Raw genomic sequence first — 12,601 nt, 5'->3', positions numbered from 1 at the left:
TTCAGAATGGTCTGTCAAAGTGGAGGATGATTTGCCGAGCAAATTTAAATAAGTCATATTTCCACTAATGTTAAGGAGAATATTGTTGGCTCTGATTGCCTTTCCAAGCAGGGAGCATGAAGTTTCTCTCGTGGGTCAAGGGAACAGGTGGCCGAGTGTGACAGCAGGCACAGGCATGGCACAGGGCGAGTCCAGCAGCTCAGAGGAAGCAACTGGGGTCAACCCTGGTCTAGTGACCACCAGCTGAGTGTGCAGCAATGGGGCAGAGCCAGGCTGGAAGGCAGGTTGGCAAAGAAGGGAGCAGCAACACAGCAGAGTGGCAGAGCTGCCAACAGACAGCTCAGGAAAGGACCAAAGGAAGCATCTCCCAACAGTGATCCTAGAGAAGGTGAGATGATGAACCAGGTCTACATAGGAATTATGCAACAGCAAAAGGATAAACAGCTCCAAGGCCATCCAAGGAGGCACAGTCCATGGAGAGGACTGGAGACAAGCTACCTTCAGTGTTGGTCCGGGATACAAGATCAGAGATGGGATTGAATATAGGCTCATCTGCAACATAGATTAGGTTTGGACTTGAGTTACATGGGCACCCCAGTATCATGGGCAGAGGTCCCACATAGAGCAGTTCAGAACAACTGAGATTTAGGAGTTTCTCAGGACCCTCACAGAGAATTATTCAAGCTTTGAAAAAACACATAGTGCAGATGCCACTTAGCTTGTTGGTCTGTTTTCCTGTGATTTGTTTTCAGTCATATTCAGCCATTATTTTCTCCTTCTCTCAAACTAGAAATCTATTCACTCCACAGGGGGCAGTTGTCATCCTCTTCCTTGCCAGTCTCCTCTCTGTCATTTTGCTGTCACTAGCCACAGCATGGCTGGTCACATGCTGTATTGGGCATTGAATTGTCCATTTGTTGGCAGTGATGTTTTTGACATTGCTTTGACACATAAGTGATCCCTTGGAATAAAGTGATCTGTAAATTCAATGCAGTACTTTTAAGCATTTTGTCTATGGAAATGTCCCTGAAACTTTCTTTCTCTCTTGAAATCAAATTGCTTCTTATTTTATTGTGAAAAGTGTTTCAGTGCTCTTAGAGGTCAATAGTCAGGACTTCATTCTCCTATTCCACGTCTGCTCTGTACTGGAGGTGTATTTCTGGCTGAAAATTATTTCTGGCTGAAAAGTGCCCACAGTCTGCCCTGTGAGCCAATGCTCCATGGCAGGTGGCTGACCCAGGAGCAGCCAGCTCTCCATCGTGAGTATCTCATACACAGCTCAAAACTGTGTGCTGTTATATAAAAAATTATTCCGAAAGTGGGGTTTAGAAAACACATTCATGTTTCTTTCAGTTTGGGAATTGCAGCAGAACTATTTTTTCACTTGTCTATTCTGTGTCCAAGATCTGAAAACAAAAACTCTGTAAAAGTGTTAAATCCTAGAACAAATTATAGGTGGCTGTAGCCTACTTGGTAGGTAAGGTGTAGGGTTTGAGGCATCGGTTATATATAGAAAGTTCATTTCCACAGAGAAAGCTGCTGCATTTTAGGAGGACAAACCAACACCTGATGTAATTATTCATTTTCCTTGAGCTATTCCTTTTATTCTTGAAATTAAAAAAAAAAAAATTACTTCAAAGAACACAAAAGTAAAGCAACACTCCAGGATTTCTCATTCACACAGTAAATCTATCTTTTAATCCGAGAAGTACATTTTGATGAAGGTTCAATTATGCATTGAATTTTCCAGTGTCCCCTAGATTAGACTCAGATAAAACCTCTAGAGCCGCAGGCACATTCTTTGATTCTCTGTGGTTTGTCAACCTTTCATAAAGAGTAGATCATTCCAGGTCATGAATAAAGGGTCTTTACTTTCTCACACTAAATCCTTTAAAACTCTAATGAAAGGAAACCCTTTATAATGGAAAACCAAAGCTATATTGGATCAATGATTACCTATAGTTTCATGTGTCTTTGGGTGATAGCAGTCAATATCTGGTTAGGTAGAACAAAAGGATTCCATGGAAATTCTGCATCTCACCTCTGTCTAGAGTTCTGTCTAGAAATTTTGAAACCAAATATTTTAAATTAATAAAGTGTTATAAATTTAAATTTTTCATTCTGGTCATACTGCTTTGACTTTTTAATTATATGAGAAAATCTTTTGCAACTGTACTAAAATCCATCCACAATTTTGTGGCAATATCTTAATGTACGTTTCAAATTTGCTTGGTTTTGTTTCTTCTGTCTGCCCTCCTTCTTTACAGACATGACAGATGCCTGTTACATACATACCTAAACCTGTTTTAAAATACAGGTAGCATGCCACCACAATTTTTGTTATATCTTGATTCTACTTAGGATAACAAGCATTTTATAAGTTCTAAGAGATGTCCAGCACTAAAAATGTACAATTTTTTTGTTATTTATTTCAAATTCAGTTGTTTTTTCATTTTCTTGTAATTTAACACAACTGACTAAACAGATTAAAAGCCTAATTTTTCATAAAAACTCTGAGTAATTGGCCATGGCTGTATCGTAACGCAATATTTTCTTGTTGAGAACTCTCTGGTGGATGATTTAGGTGATTGGCCAGCACATCTAGACATTTTATTTGACCTTTTTAGACACTGTTGTGATGATTTGATTGCTATGAATACTCCAGAAGTCCTTCAGCTTTAAAACTTGAAAGAAAAGTCTGTGTCTTTTGGACAGCAGGTATCAGAGAAATGCTACATTTCTCATACATCAAGGTGTACAGAAATTTCTGTTTCAAAAAAAGGAAAGTGGTGGGGAAAAAAAAAAAACACAAAAAACCTGCCTGAGGAAGAAAGATGTTTTATTTATTTATTAAAAAGTTGTTCATCCCAGCATATATAATTCTAGGAAAGGTCAGTATTTTCAGTCTCGCCTGGACATTTTCAAAGATGATCTAAATACAACTGTCAGGAATGTACTAACAGGGTTAACACTTGTACTACAGAGAGCTTAATTGGATTTTGAGAAATTAGGGAACTCAGTAAGAAATGTCAAAAATGTAGACAGAGTTTGTATTCATAGGATAAAAATGTATTTTGATGTATTCATAGGATACTATGTATTCATGGGATAAATATATGAAGATGGGTAGATTCAAGAGCAATTAGCCTCCTTTATTATCAGATAAACTAGGAAGAGGCCTGCAGACAGAGGTTATTTGATTTTTTACCTTTTTTCTTTTATTTAGATAGGGGAGAAATTCCAAAGGGAACAAATAAAATATAACTCCAGTAAACCAGCGATTGTTCCCATGTATTTGATTTCACATTTCAGATTATAGGGTAAGAAATGCTGATACATCTCTCCATTTTACTCTCCATTTTTCCCTCTGAACCTTTCCAAGCTGTTTCTCCCCACGCATTTCTCAGCAGCCTCTTCTCAGCTCAGGTTAGAGACAGGTCATGAGATAAACTAGAAATCTCTCTTGTTGTCTTTTTTATGATCAAAGTTGAATTTTAGACCCAACCAATTTCCCTAAATGCTGGTCCCTGTTTTCTGCAAATTCATCTGTAACACTCAGAATAGGAAAGCAATGCTTTTAGGAAAAAGTGTGAAATCTACCATAGTATGTTCCTGTATGAAACATGAAATTATGTGCCAAGTGTAATTCAAGCTCTTTCTTCCCAGGAAAACTTGTGATTTAAGGAAAGCCTTTACAGCTTTGCTAGGGTTCAGTATGGTATTACATTCGTGTCTGATAGCAGATATCTTACTGAAATTGAGCCAAAGCCAAGAACACAAGCTTGGAAAAGCAACAGCCTCTTATATAAATATTCCTTACTTCCTCATGCATCAGACACAGGAAGAAATATATCTTACATACTATATGCAGTGGCCAGGGGGCTACATGCATGTTTTTTAAAGCAAGTACAAATGAAAACTGCTGAACTCATTCATTCTGGGTAAAAAATTAGAATGTTGGTGGCATAAATAAACTCTGTTATTACCCACTTGCTTCATGGTATTTTGAATTGTACTTAAATGTTTTTTATAACAAGACATTTGTGCCTTTTCCAGAATTTTTGCATCTCCACTTCATCCCGGTTTTGTTGTTATCATCTTATTACAGCTATTATCACAAGATATATAAAAAACTATCAATCTGATTAGTGGAAAATCAATCAAATTATGGCAGAGATTTTCCAACATAGTGGCACTGGCATGCAGATAACCCCTGGAAAGAAAATAACACTTTCTCCTTGAGCAAAAAAAAGGCATTTTTCATCATATTAAGCGTTATATATCACATTGAAGAAGCATGATGTTAAAAACCCAGAAAAGCTGTGTATAGACACTTCAATTTACTTTGAAGTCTAGCATACTAGTTTTGTTTCTCTTTGGTTTTCTAAGAACAGATATGAAATTATGTATGGTATCCTACTCTTACAGTTGTCATTACTTTATTGTAAAGGCACACAGCTGACTTTGTTACACTTTTACATTTTGTTGACTTTGTACCAGATCAAAGGGTTAATGGGAAAAGCCCATGTAGCTCTAAGTGCAGATCTTAAGAAGGGCTACATGGAAAAAAAATGGATAAACTTTTAAGAAAAGTAGGCTTTCCTTACTATTTTATCATCTGCTCCTGTTGCTGTCACAGTGCTATGGCATTGTGACAGCCAGGGCACACAGACATCCTGTGATCCTGTCTTTTTAACTTCCTGTTCTATATGGAGTTAAGCCAGTTTTGCAGTCAGTACCTTCTCCAACTTTCTCTACACTGCTCACTCATCTTTGACATTGGTGTGCATGGGTCATTATAAAGAATGGGGAAAATGAAGGTCAGGCTCATATAGTTGTACATTTTGCATTGAAGTTGAAATACCTGAAGTTGTTCTGTCTCCTGAAGGTGTGGTGAGTAACTCTGCAAGCATCAGGCACAGCATTAGGGAGGAACACCTGCTTTACCTTATTGTCTTGTGTTTGCTTTCAGTAGGGTTAAGAGGAGTCAATGGGGTAGCAGAACTGAAATTCTTATAAGTAGCTAACTTTTTTGTTCATCTGAATTTGAGTCAGCTGCTTTTACAGGCAAATGATGTGGTCCTTCATGGTGCAATATTGAGCTTCATGATGACAACTGTTTAATGCTACCAAGTATTGTAATGGCTTACATGGTCTCAACCAGCTCAAACTAAAATTAATACAGATGACAACTGTTGTAGCATAAGGTGATATTTTAGAGCAGAAGAATGAAAGCCCTTAGCTAACACATTTGGAGTACACTCATCCTATAAACAGAGGGATTTGATTGTAATGCACTCTCATCAATTTACTGCACTAAGCAGTTGATCAATCTTGGAGAGACTTACTGAGCTGCCCTGGGTCCTACAGAAAATTGATAGCAAAGCCAGACACTGAATTCTGATTTTGTGTGTTATAGTTCATAATATTCTCACTCAGAGACCACCTTTCATTTCTTACATGCAATTGGAAATCAATTTTTAAAGCATTAGCTGAGCCATAACTTTATAAATCATCATGAAACCAAGTAAAGCAATGGCTTAACCTCAAAGTGTTAACAAATGCTAAGGGATTCAACCCACAAATCAAGAAAATCACACACCATTACTGTGAATAAGTTGAGAATTCCAGAGCATGCTGTTCCTAAAAGAGGTAGAGAGAAAATTTTTATGGGGATTCCCTTGAGTCTCTGGAGAATCCTTCCAACTGCATATTCCCTCATTTCCTCTCACAGGTCATTAATCATCTTTTCAGGAATCTGTGTTATGTACAGAGAAAAAGATTGTGTGTGAATAACCATATACCTGCCCGATAAAGCAAGGAGTCTCCTGGTGGATTCACATTCCAGATGTAAACGGAGGCCCAGGAGTGGGGAAAAACCCGGTGGCTCTATGGAGCTCACTGTACCCGTAAGCCTGGGTGCTCAGCTGTCCTAAACATTGTCCTCCCTCTTGGCAGGAGCCTCTACTCAAACTCACAGTCATGCAAGTGGGAGTGATGCAGTTTCCAGGCTAGAAATGATATATGTAATAGGGTGGAGGGCTCGTGAGTGGACTTGATCTGTAGTTACCCCAGATCATGCAGCAAGAGAAGATTTCTGCTCTTTTGCTGACCAAAAAAGAGAAAATGCATTCTTCTGGTTAAAAGAGGGGAGAAAAGAATCAAGTTTAGGACTTAGTTATCATCTTCAGACTGATTGCTGCTATTTAAATCATCCATATCCCTGGCTTTGTGTGTCAGTCAGGAGGGTCAAATAAGGTATTGCTTTTTATCCCTTTAATGATTCATGTGCATATAAGTGAGTTTGAATTGGAAGTTCAATCCAGTGGGTTTTTTCCCAGATGGTCTTTTACCACCTGATCAAGATGAAAGAGTAAAAAGGAATGCCATGGCTTTTGGAGGGAAAAGCAAAATTTTATTTTCCAAGTCTACACAATTCTACATTTTTGTCTGTTATTCACCTTTTGTTCCATGTTACATTATATATAAAGGAAATTTTCTAGCCAGGAAGTACCAGAAGCTCATCTGTTTTTCTTCAGTTTTTCTGTAAAATATTTTGTATCTCTGATCTCACAGACAGAGATAGTAATCTGTGGAAATTAAACTCTTTTCCATCTCATATCATAAGAGATGTAAATGTATGTATCACAATTTTGTTTTCTCATATACAGAACTATCACGGTAGAAACTTTTTGTAAACTTCAAAATTAGGTAATATAAAACAATGTATTTCATTATTTTGCAGACCTCAAGGATTAATGTGCAGTTATGAGAAAAATAATGTTGAAAATGTATCCTCAATGTGTCTACAAATAGCAAGTAGCAGTTTGTAAACACTAAAAAGCAGCCTCAGTTTGGAGACACATTTGTTCTGTTAAAGTCAGCATCGCAGTCCATGTGTGCCATGGCAAGGCAAGATTTTCATTCCTTGAGGTTTTTTTCTTTTCCTACTGCAAAAGAAGCTAGCCCAAGAGTAGCTGGAGATATACTAGTTTTATTAAATCAAAGATTTTATCGTTTTTATGTGTTTCTCATGGAAACAATAAGAACATTTTTATTGTGTTTTCACTTTTATTTTTTAAACATTCCAGCAACAGAACAGCTATTTCTTGTTTGGATTCTGTGCGTTTATATTAGGGGGAGAAAAAACTACTTGCTCTTTCTATCCAGCCATTCGGCACCTAATGAGAAGCAGACTGACCTTGGAGGTATTAACAGGCTCCTTCTGCTTAAAAGTTTTATGCACTTAAGAGTTTGAGAAGACATTATAAATATAGAGTATATTATATGTAGCAATTACTTCTTGAGCATAAGGAAAGGAAAGTTTGGGGAAAGTTCCATTGAGAGTACTCCTTTTGGGAAGGGATTAGTTGTGAAACAAAAAGCCTCCCATGGGTTTAGCTTTGCCTGGAACAACAGACATGCTGTGATAATCTTAGTAAGATTTCTACACCTGAAAAAGTTTCCAACTCCTTGTTTTTTCATCTATTTCCCTTGGTGGCTTTTTAAAAGAACTGACAGTTGATTTTGCAGCAAACAGTATTTTCAATGTTGACAACACTGTTTATTTTCTCTGTACAAAGAGAGTGAAATCAATTTCTCATGAGCATTTGAGCCATGGGGTCAATGGACTGAATTTCCATTATGGAAATTACAAGTTACTTAAAATTGTTGTAATTTAAAGAAAGCATTTCTTTTGTTTCATTATTTTTTGCATTTGGATTCTGATCACGGCGCTGGTGTCCCCACAGTGCTCTGCCTTTGAGTAGCAGAAATCTGGGCAGGAAGTTGACACCTGTGTTGCTGCAAAGAGACAGTGTTCTAGCTTGCAACCATGGATGCTGGAAGCTGAGAAAATATCAGATCAAAAGGGATTAAAGTGATGACCTTTACAGAGTGGTTAGGACCTTTTCTGAAGTCTAGCATTTCTTAAAATGCAGAATGTGATCTTATGCCTTCTACCATAACATCGTAACAATACAAATTGCTCATTTAGTGCAAATCAGCCTGAAAATGGGTACAAGGGACAAAGTAGTTCTTGATGCACGAATGCGACATTAAGTAAAAGTATGAAACTGTCTGAAAAGATAATTATGAGACAAACAAACTATGAATCCTCTGCTCCTTGTGGGAGCAGTTTCTTCTCAGTAGGGTGAATCAGAACTAACTGTTCACCAGTGGGGATTAATAGTCCAGCCAAAGGATGTACAATCAAGCGGGCCTTTTCTGATGGCCTTTCAGTTTCTTTATTTCCATTTGTATGGCAATTTGAAATGTATGTACAAGTACTAAATATTGTTATAGTGCATGAACAGAAACTAAGACTGGTTTTTCTATACATTCTTCTGTTCTCAGATGAAGTGAATCTTAATGGCTATGTCAAGCAAAAGATTCTGCTGTCTGAAAATAAGAGGAATCTCTTTTTGGGTCACCCTTCTTTCCTGTCTTCTCCATGAATCTTGCATCCTTTTTTATATAGTGCTCTAACTACTAGGAAGTATTCTAATGACCCTGTCAGAGACAATTTTGAAAATTTGAAAAATATAACTTCCAGATTCTAGGTAATATTTCCTTTCCTCCACTTCAGTATATATAGAATGGCCTGGAAGTTTTCACTGTATGTACTGTGTTTAAAAAGTAAAGTAAAATAAAATAACATAAAATAAAATAAAATTAAAATTCGTGTCCAAAATCAGTACAATTTAAACTGAAGTTCCTGTGTGAACAGATACTCATGAACTTTTAAAAAGAATGACACCTGCAGGATTAGGCTGTACCTGAGTGGGTATCATGCTTGCAATTTTTTATTAAAATCATTAATGTTTCCCACGCCCTAGTTTAGCTTCCTAATCTACTGGGAACTTTTTCTTTATCCTCTGATTCTGTTACTCAGTTCCTTACTCCACAAAGTGTCACTGACTTTATGGGACAGAGCAGAGCAACACTGTGGGCTTTTGACTGTGCTGAATCAAGACTGAGGAAATATGGACACAAACAAGGGATAGGTACTTTAATACCTTCTCTATCTCCAGAGATGTGTAACTATTATATGGAGTAATAGTCAGATAGATGTCTTGGCTAAGATAATGCATCTTCATTTTCCTTTTCTCCCTTTTGCTCCAATGGTACTGTGCAATTTGCTGGGTCACAAACCATGCAGCCTTCCTTAGTCTGGTGAGAAACGTGCTGCCATACATGGATGTATGAGCTGTAACACCCAGATTAACTGTTCCTCTTTTCTTTCATTGCCTCTCATGCAAGACATTTATCACTACCTGTATCAATATGCCCTTCTTCTATAATTTTCCAATTCTCTATTTTAACATTAGCATGGAGTGTTCTACTCCAATCACATGAATGGTTAAAGACCATGTACATGTATTGCTATTATTATTGTTGTTCCTATTAATAACAATAACAGTGACTTGTTGAAGTGATACTCATAACCCATATCTGTCTTCAAAGAACAAATAAAAGGGAGTCAGACAACCAAACAAATAGTTCGAGGGGATGGCACAGCAAAAAGGATGGTTGCACATATCAGTGTTTTTCATTATAGTCAGCTTGCCATGGTGAGAGGAAATTTAAAAGTGGAACTGAAAGAAAATTTCTCATAAGCAAGACCAGAGGCAGGTGTTGTATGGAGTTATGCATGAAAGTGATAAGAAGGATTTCCAGAAAAGCAGAAAGCAGTGGGAATATCACACAAACTCATAGTATATGCTGAGCTGGAAGGGACCCAAAAAGACAGTAGAGTCCAACTCCTGGCCCTGCACTGAACCATCCCCATGAGTCACACCATGTACCCAAGAGCATTGTACAAATGCTTCTTGCACTCTGCCAGGCTTGGTGCTGTCACCACTTCCCTGGGATGCCCAGGAACCCTCTGGGTGAAGAACATTTAGGAGAATGATGGAAGGTTGTGAGGTCAAATTAGCAGTGCTCTACCAGTGTTTCTTAAACCTAGGACTTGTGAATGGTTCTTTTGCCCTCAAAAATGGGCAGAACAGTAATTCTTTTTTGCAAGAGTATGATGAAGAACAAGTTCTACAGGTGTCAGTTGATATATTGAGAAACTTTTTCCCCAAAGGTTACACTGTTGTTGAAAGACTTCAGTCACTTATTTGGAAGCACTGCTGACAAGTTGCTCATTACAGAGAGCCCTCTTTTATCCTGACAGAAACATAGCATGTGTGGCCTTTTGGTATCAAGTTTAGCAAATGGATGGTCTTCTGTAATACTTTGGTATGATGAGTGTTCCATTCAGACCAAGATCAAAATATTGCAGGATCATTTGCATCCATCTGTTGCACTTTTGGCTGTCTGATTCCATCTCAAAGAGTGGTTCCAAACTCTTCTGTGAGCTAATGAATAAGGCTTTCAGAATGCATTTAATGGCAAGACCTCACAACGGTTTGTGGGATGCCTCAATTGAAATATTTAAAGAAAAATTAAAAGTTCAAAATGTATTCAATGAGTACTTTTTTTGTCTGTGGGACAATTGCAATAATTTTATAAGAAAATCAAAGCAAAATTTATTACGAAGGTAATTGGGAACTTCAGACTGTTCATTTTACATTCAAAAGAAAAGATGTTAATATCACTTATTGAATTAGAATTAGTAAAACATTTGAAAGTCTCTTCATTAAGATTGTGAGAGTACCCAGTTGTTATTAGAGACATCTAATATCTTTTTCCAACTTGGGCTGTAGAAAATGAGGCGTACGTAACACAGAAAAAGCAAATCCTCAATTCCCGTGTGTGCAGTGGAATGGGTAAGGTGTAAGTTCCTGTGCTGAGAAGTGTGCTCTTTGTGCAGCTTCAACAGATGACAGTGCAGCAGAGAAGAAAGGCGGGACACTTCATGCAGGATTAATTGTTGGCATCCTCGTCCTGGTCCTCGTCGTGGCTGCAGCCATCCTCGTGACTGTCTACATGTACCATCACCCAACGTCAGCAGCTAGTCTCTTCTTCATAGAGGTAAGACAAAAGTCAGGCTGTGGCACTAGTCCTGTCTCTTGGCTAGGGTATTTGGGGTCTCCAAAACAGATCTTTCTAAACTGAAATCAGAGAGTATCTTTGTGCTTTTTAGCTGGAAATTTATATTAGCTGTTCCTTACATAATTTAAAGGAATCTTTTTACACTTTGTCTAGAGTGTGGAAAGGATTATTTTCACCTAATTTTTAACATCTATAATTTCTTCTGCTCTTTCTATTAGTGTAGAGAGAAACAGACTCTTTTAGACCATGATTCATCTTACCTATTTGAGACATCCCCTTTAGGCTTAGATAAATTGACTTTTTTCTCCCTCAAATACAGATAGCTCCTTTAGGTGCAGATACCTACATTGCAGATGCTGAGATTTAGTCAGTTCAGCTGCACTGTAGATGAAAATATGAGAAAGGAAAATTCTCCATAGGCGTTTGTGTCTACAAAAACCCATGAATACCTACACCTCCTTGTGGTTTCCTTTTTTTGACTCGGCAACATTCCTCTGCCTTGTGATAAGTATAGATTTGCTGAACATGAAAGAAAGGGATGACTGTTCATAACTCCCACTTGTGGTATGGTATTCTCTTACTATGAAGAGCCTGGACACTTACTATTGGAACAGCAGTGAAGCTGCAAAACCACTGGAAGTGTCACTAGGAATATACCTTAAGGATTGCTTATGTAAAAGCCTGGACCAGGAAGATGTAGACATTTATTCTTAGTGACAGTGAGGAGAATTGAAGTGAGACATGAACATGAACAGAATGATTCATTTTTAACATCATATTATAATAAATATTCTTTTTAGATGCAATAGTAGTGACAGAAATCAAAATGAATTGTTTATCAGTATTCCTGTTCTAGTAATTTAGCTATGCTAACCATTGGGGAACAGAATCCATATAATAACACATAGTTTTATCTCATGTTTATGCAGCATTTCAAGCCAGTTCACTATTGATGTAGACAAACAAAATTCCACTGAAGTCCTTGTATGAAAGAAAAGGCTTTGTCCCTTTCTTTTTTTCACACACAGATTAAATTTACATGGATTGAATTTCTATTCTTTCACTCTACTAAAAGAAAGTTTCTTATCTGTCATAATGTGATAGAAAAGGTTAAGTAAATGGTAGCAATACTCTTTAAGAAGAAAAGAATACCAAATTACAATAGACACTTACTTATTTTTGTTTTAAATGTAGTAAGGGCATGTTAATTTATTTCTTTCATTGATATCATACTCATTATGCAAACAGAGGTGCTTTAATCAGTGTTGTTAAACTCATTCTACTGAATTTAGGTGCCTTTAATCAATCTATTAATCTATTATTAGCCAAAGGTAGCATCTATTTTAGCAAGCAATGTAGTCATTTATAATAAATAGAAAAATATAAACTTTCTGTATAAAATAAAGGAGAAATCAGTCAAAATAAAATTGATGCAAAACAGGGTATAACCACCGTTCTCTATTGATTACTGAGATAATTGTGGTACTTGTGAAGCATCAGCATTAGCAAGAATTGTAAAAAGTGCTAGTCATGAAGGGTTGGCCTTTCCCTGTGAGTGTTACAAGCACTGATGAAGTGGGAAAATCATAAGGGAGGAATA

The 12,601-nt window shown here is 37.2% G+C and overlaps 1 protein-coding gene across 1 annotated transcript in view; it reads left to right on the top strand.

Moving 5' to 3' along the window:
• PLXDC2 (plexin domain containing 2) overlaps nucleotides 1–12,601 on the top strand; it is a 249,047-nt gene that overhangs the window by 222,149 nt on the left and 14,297 nt on the right. The window contains exon 13 of the mRNA XM_088160730.1: nucleotides 10,820–10,980. Within this exon, the coding sequence (XP_088016856.1) occupies nucleotides 10,820–10,980 (161 nt within the window). The remainder of the gene's footprint in view (nucleotides 1–10,819; nucleotides 10,981–12,601) is intronic.

The sequence above is a fragment of the Sturnus vulgaris genome, chromosome 1 (assembly GCF_052056855.1).
Source record: "Sturnus vulgaris isolate bStuVul1 chromosome 1, bStuVul1.hap1, whole genome shotgun sequence".
Lineage (NCBI taxonomy): Eukaryota > Metazoa > Chordata > Aves > Passeriformes > Sturnidae > Sturnus > Sturnus vulgaris.
The sequence above is the reverse complement of the archived record's forward strand: the minus strand, read 5'-3'. Positions and strand labels throughout refer to the sequence as shown.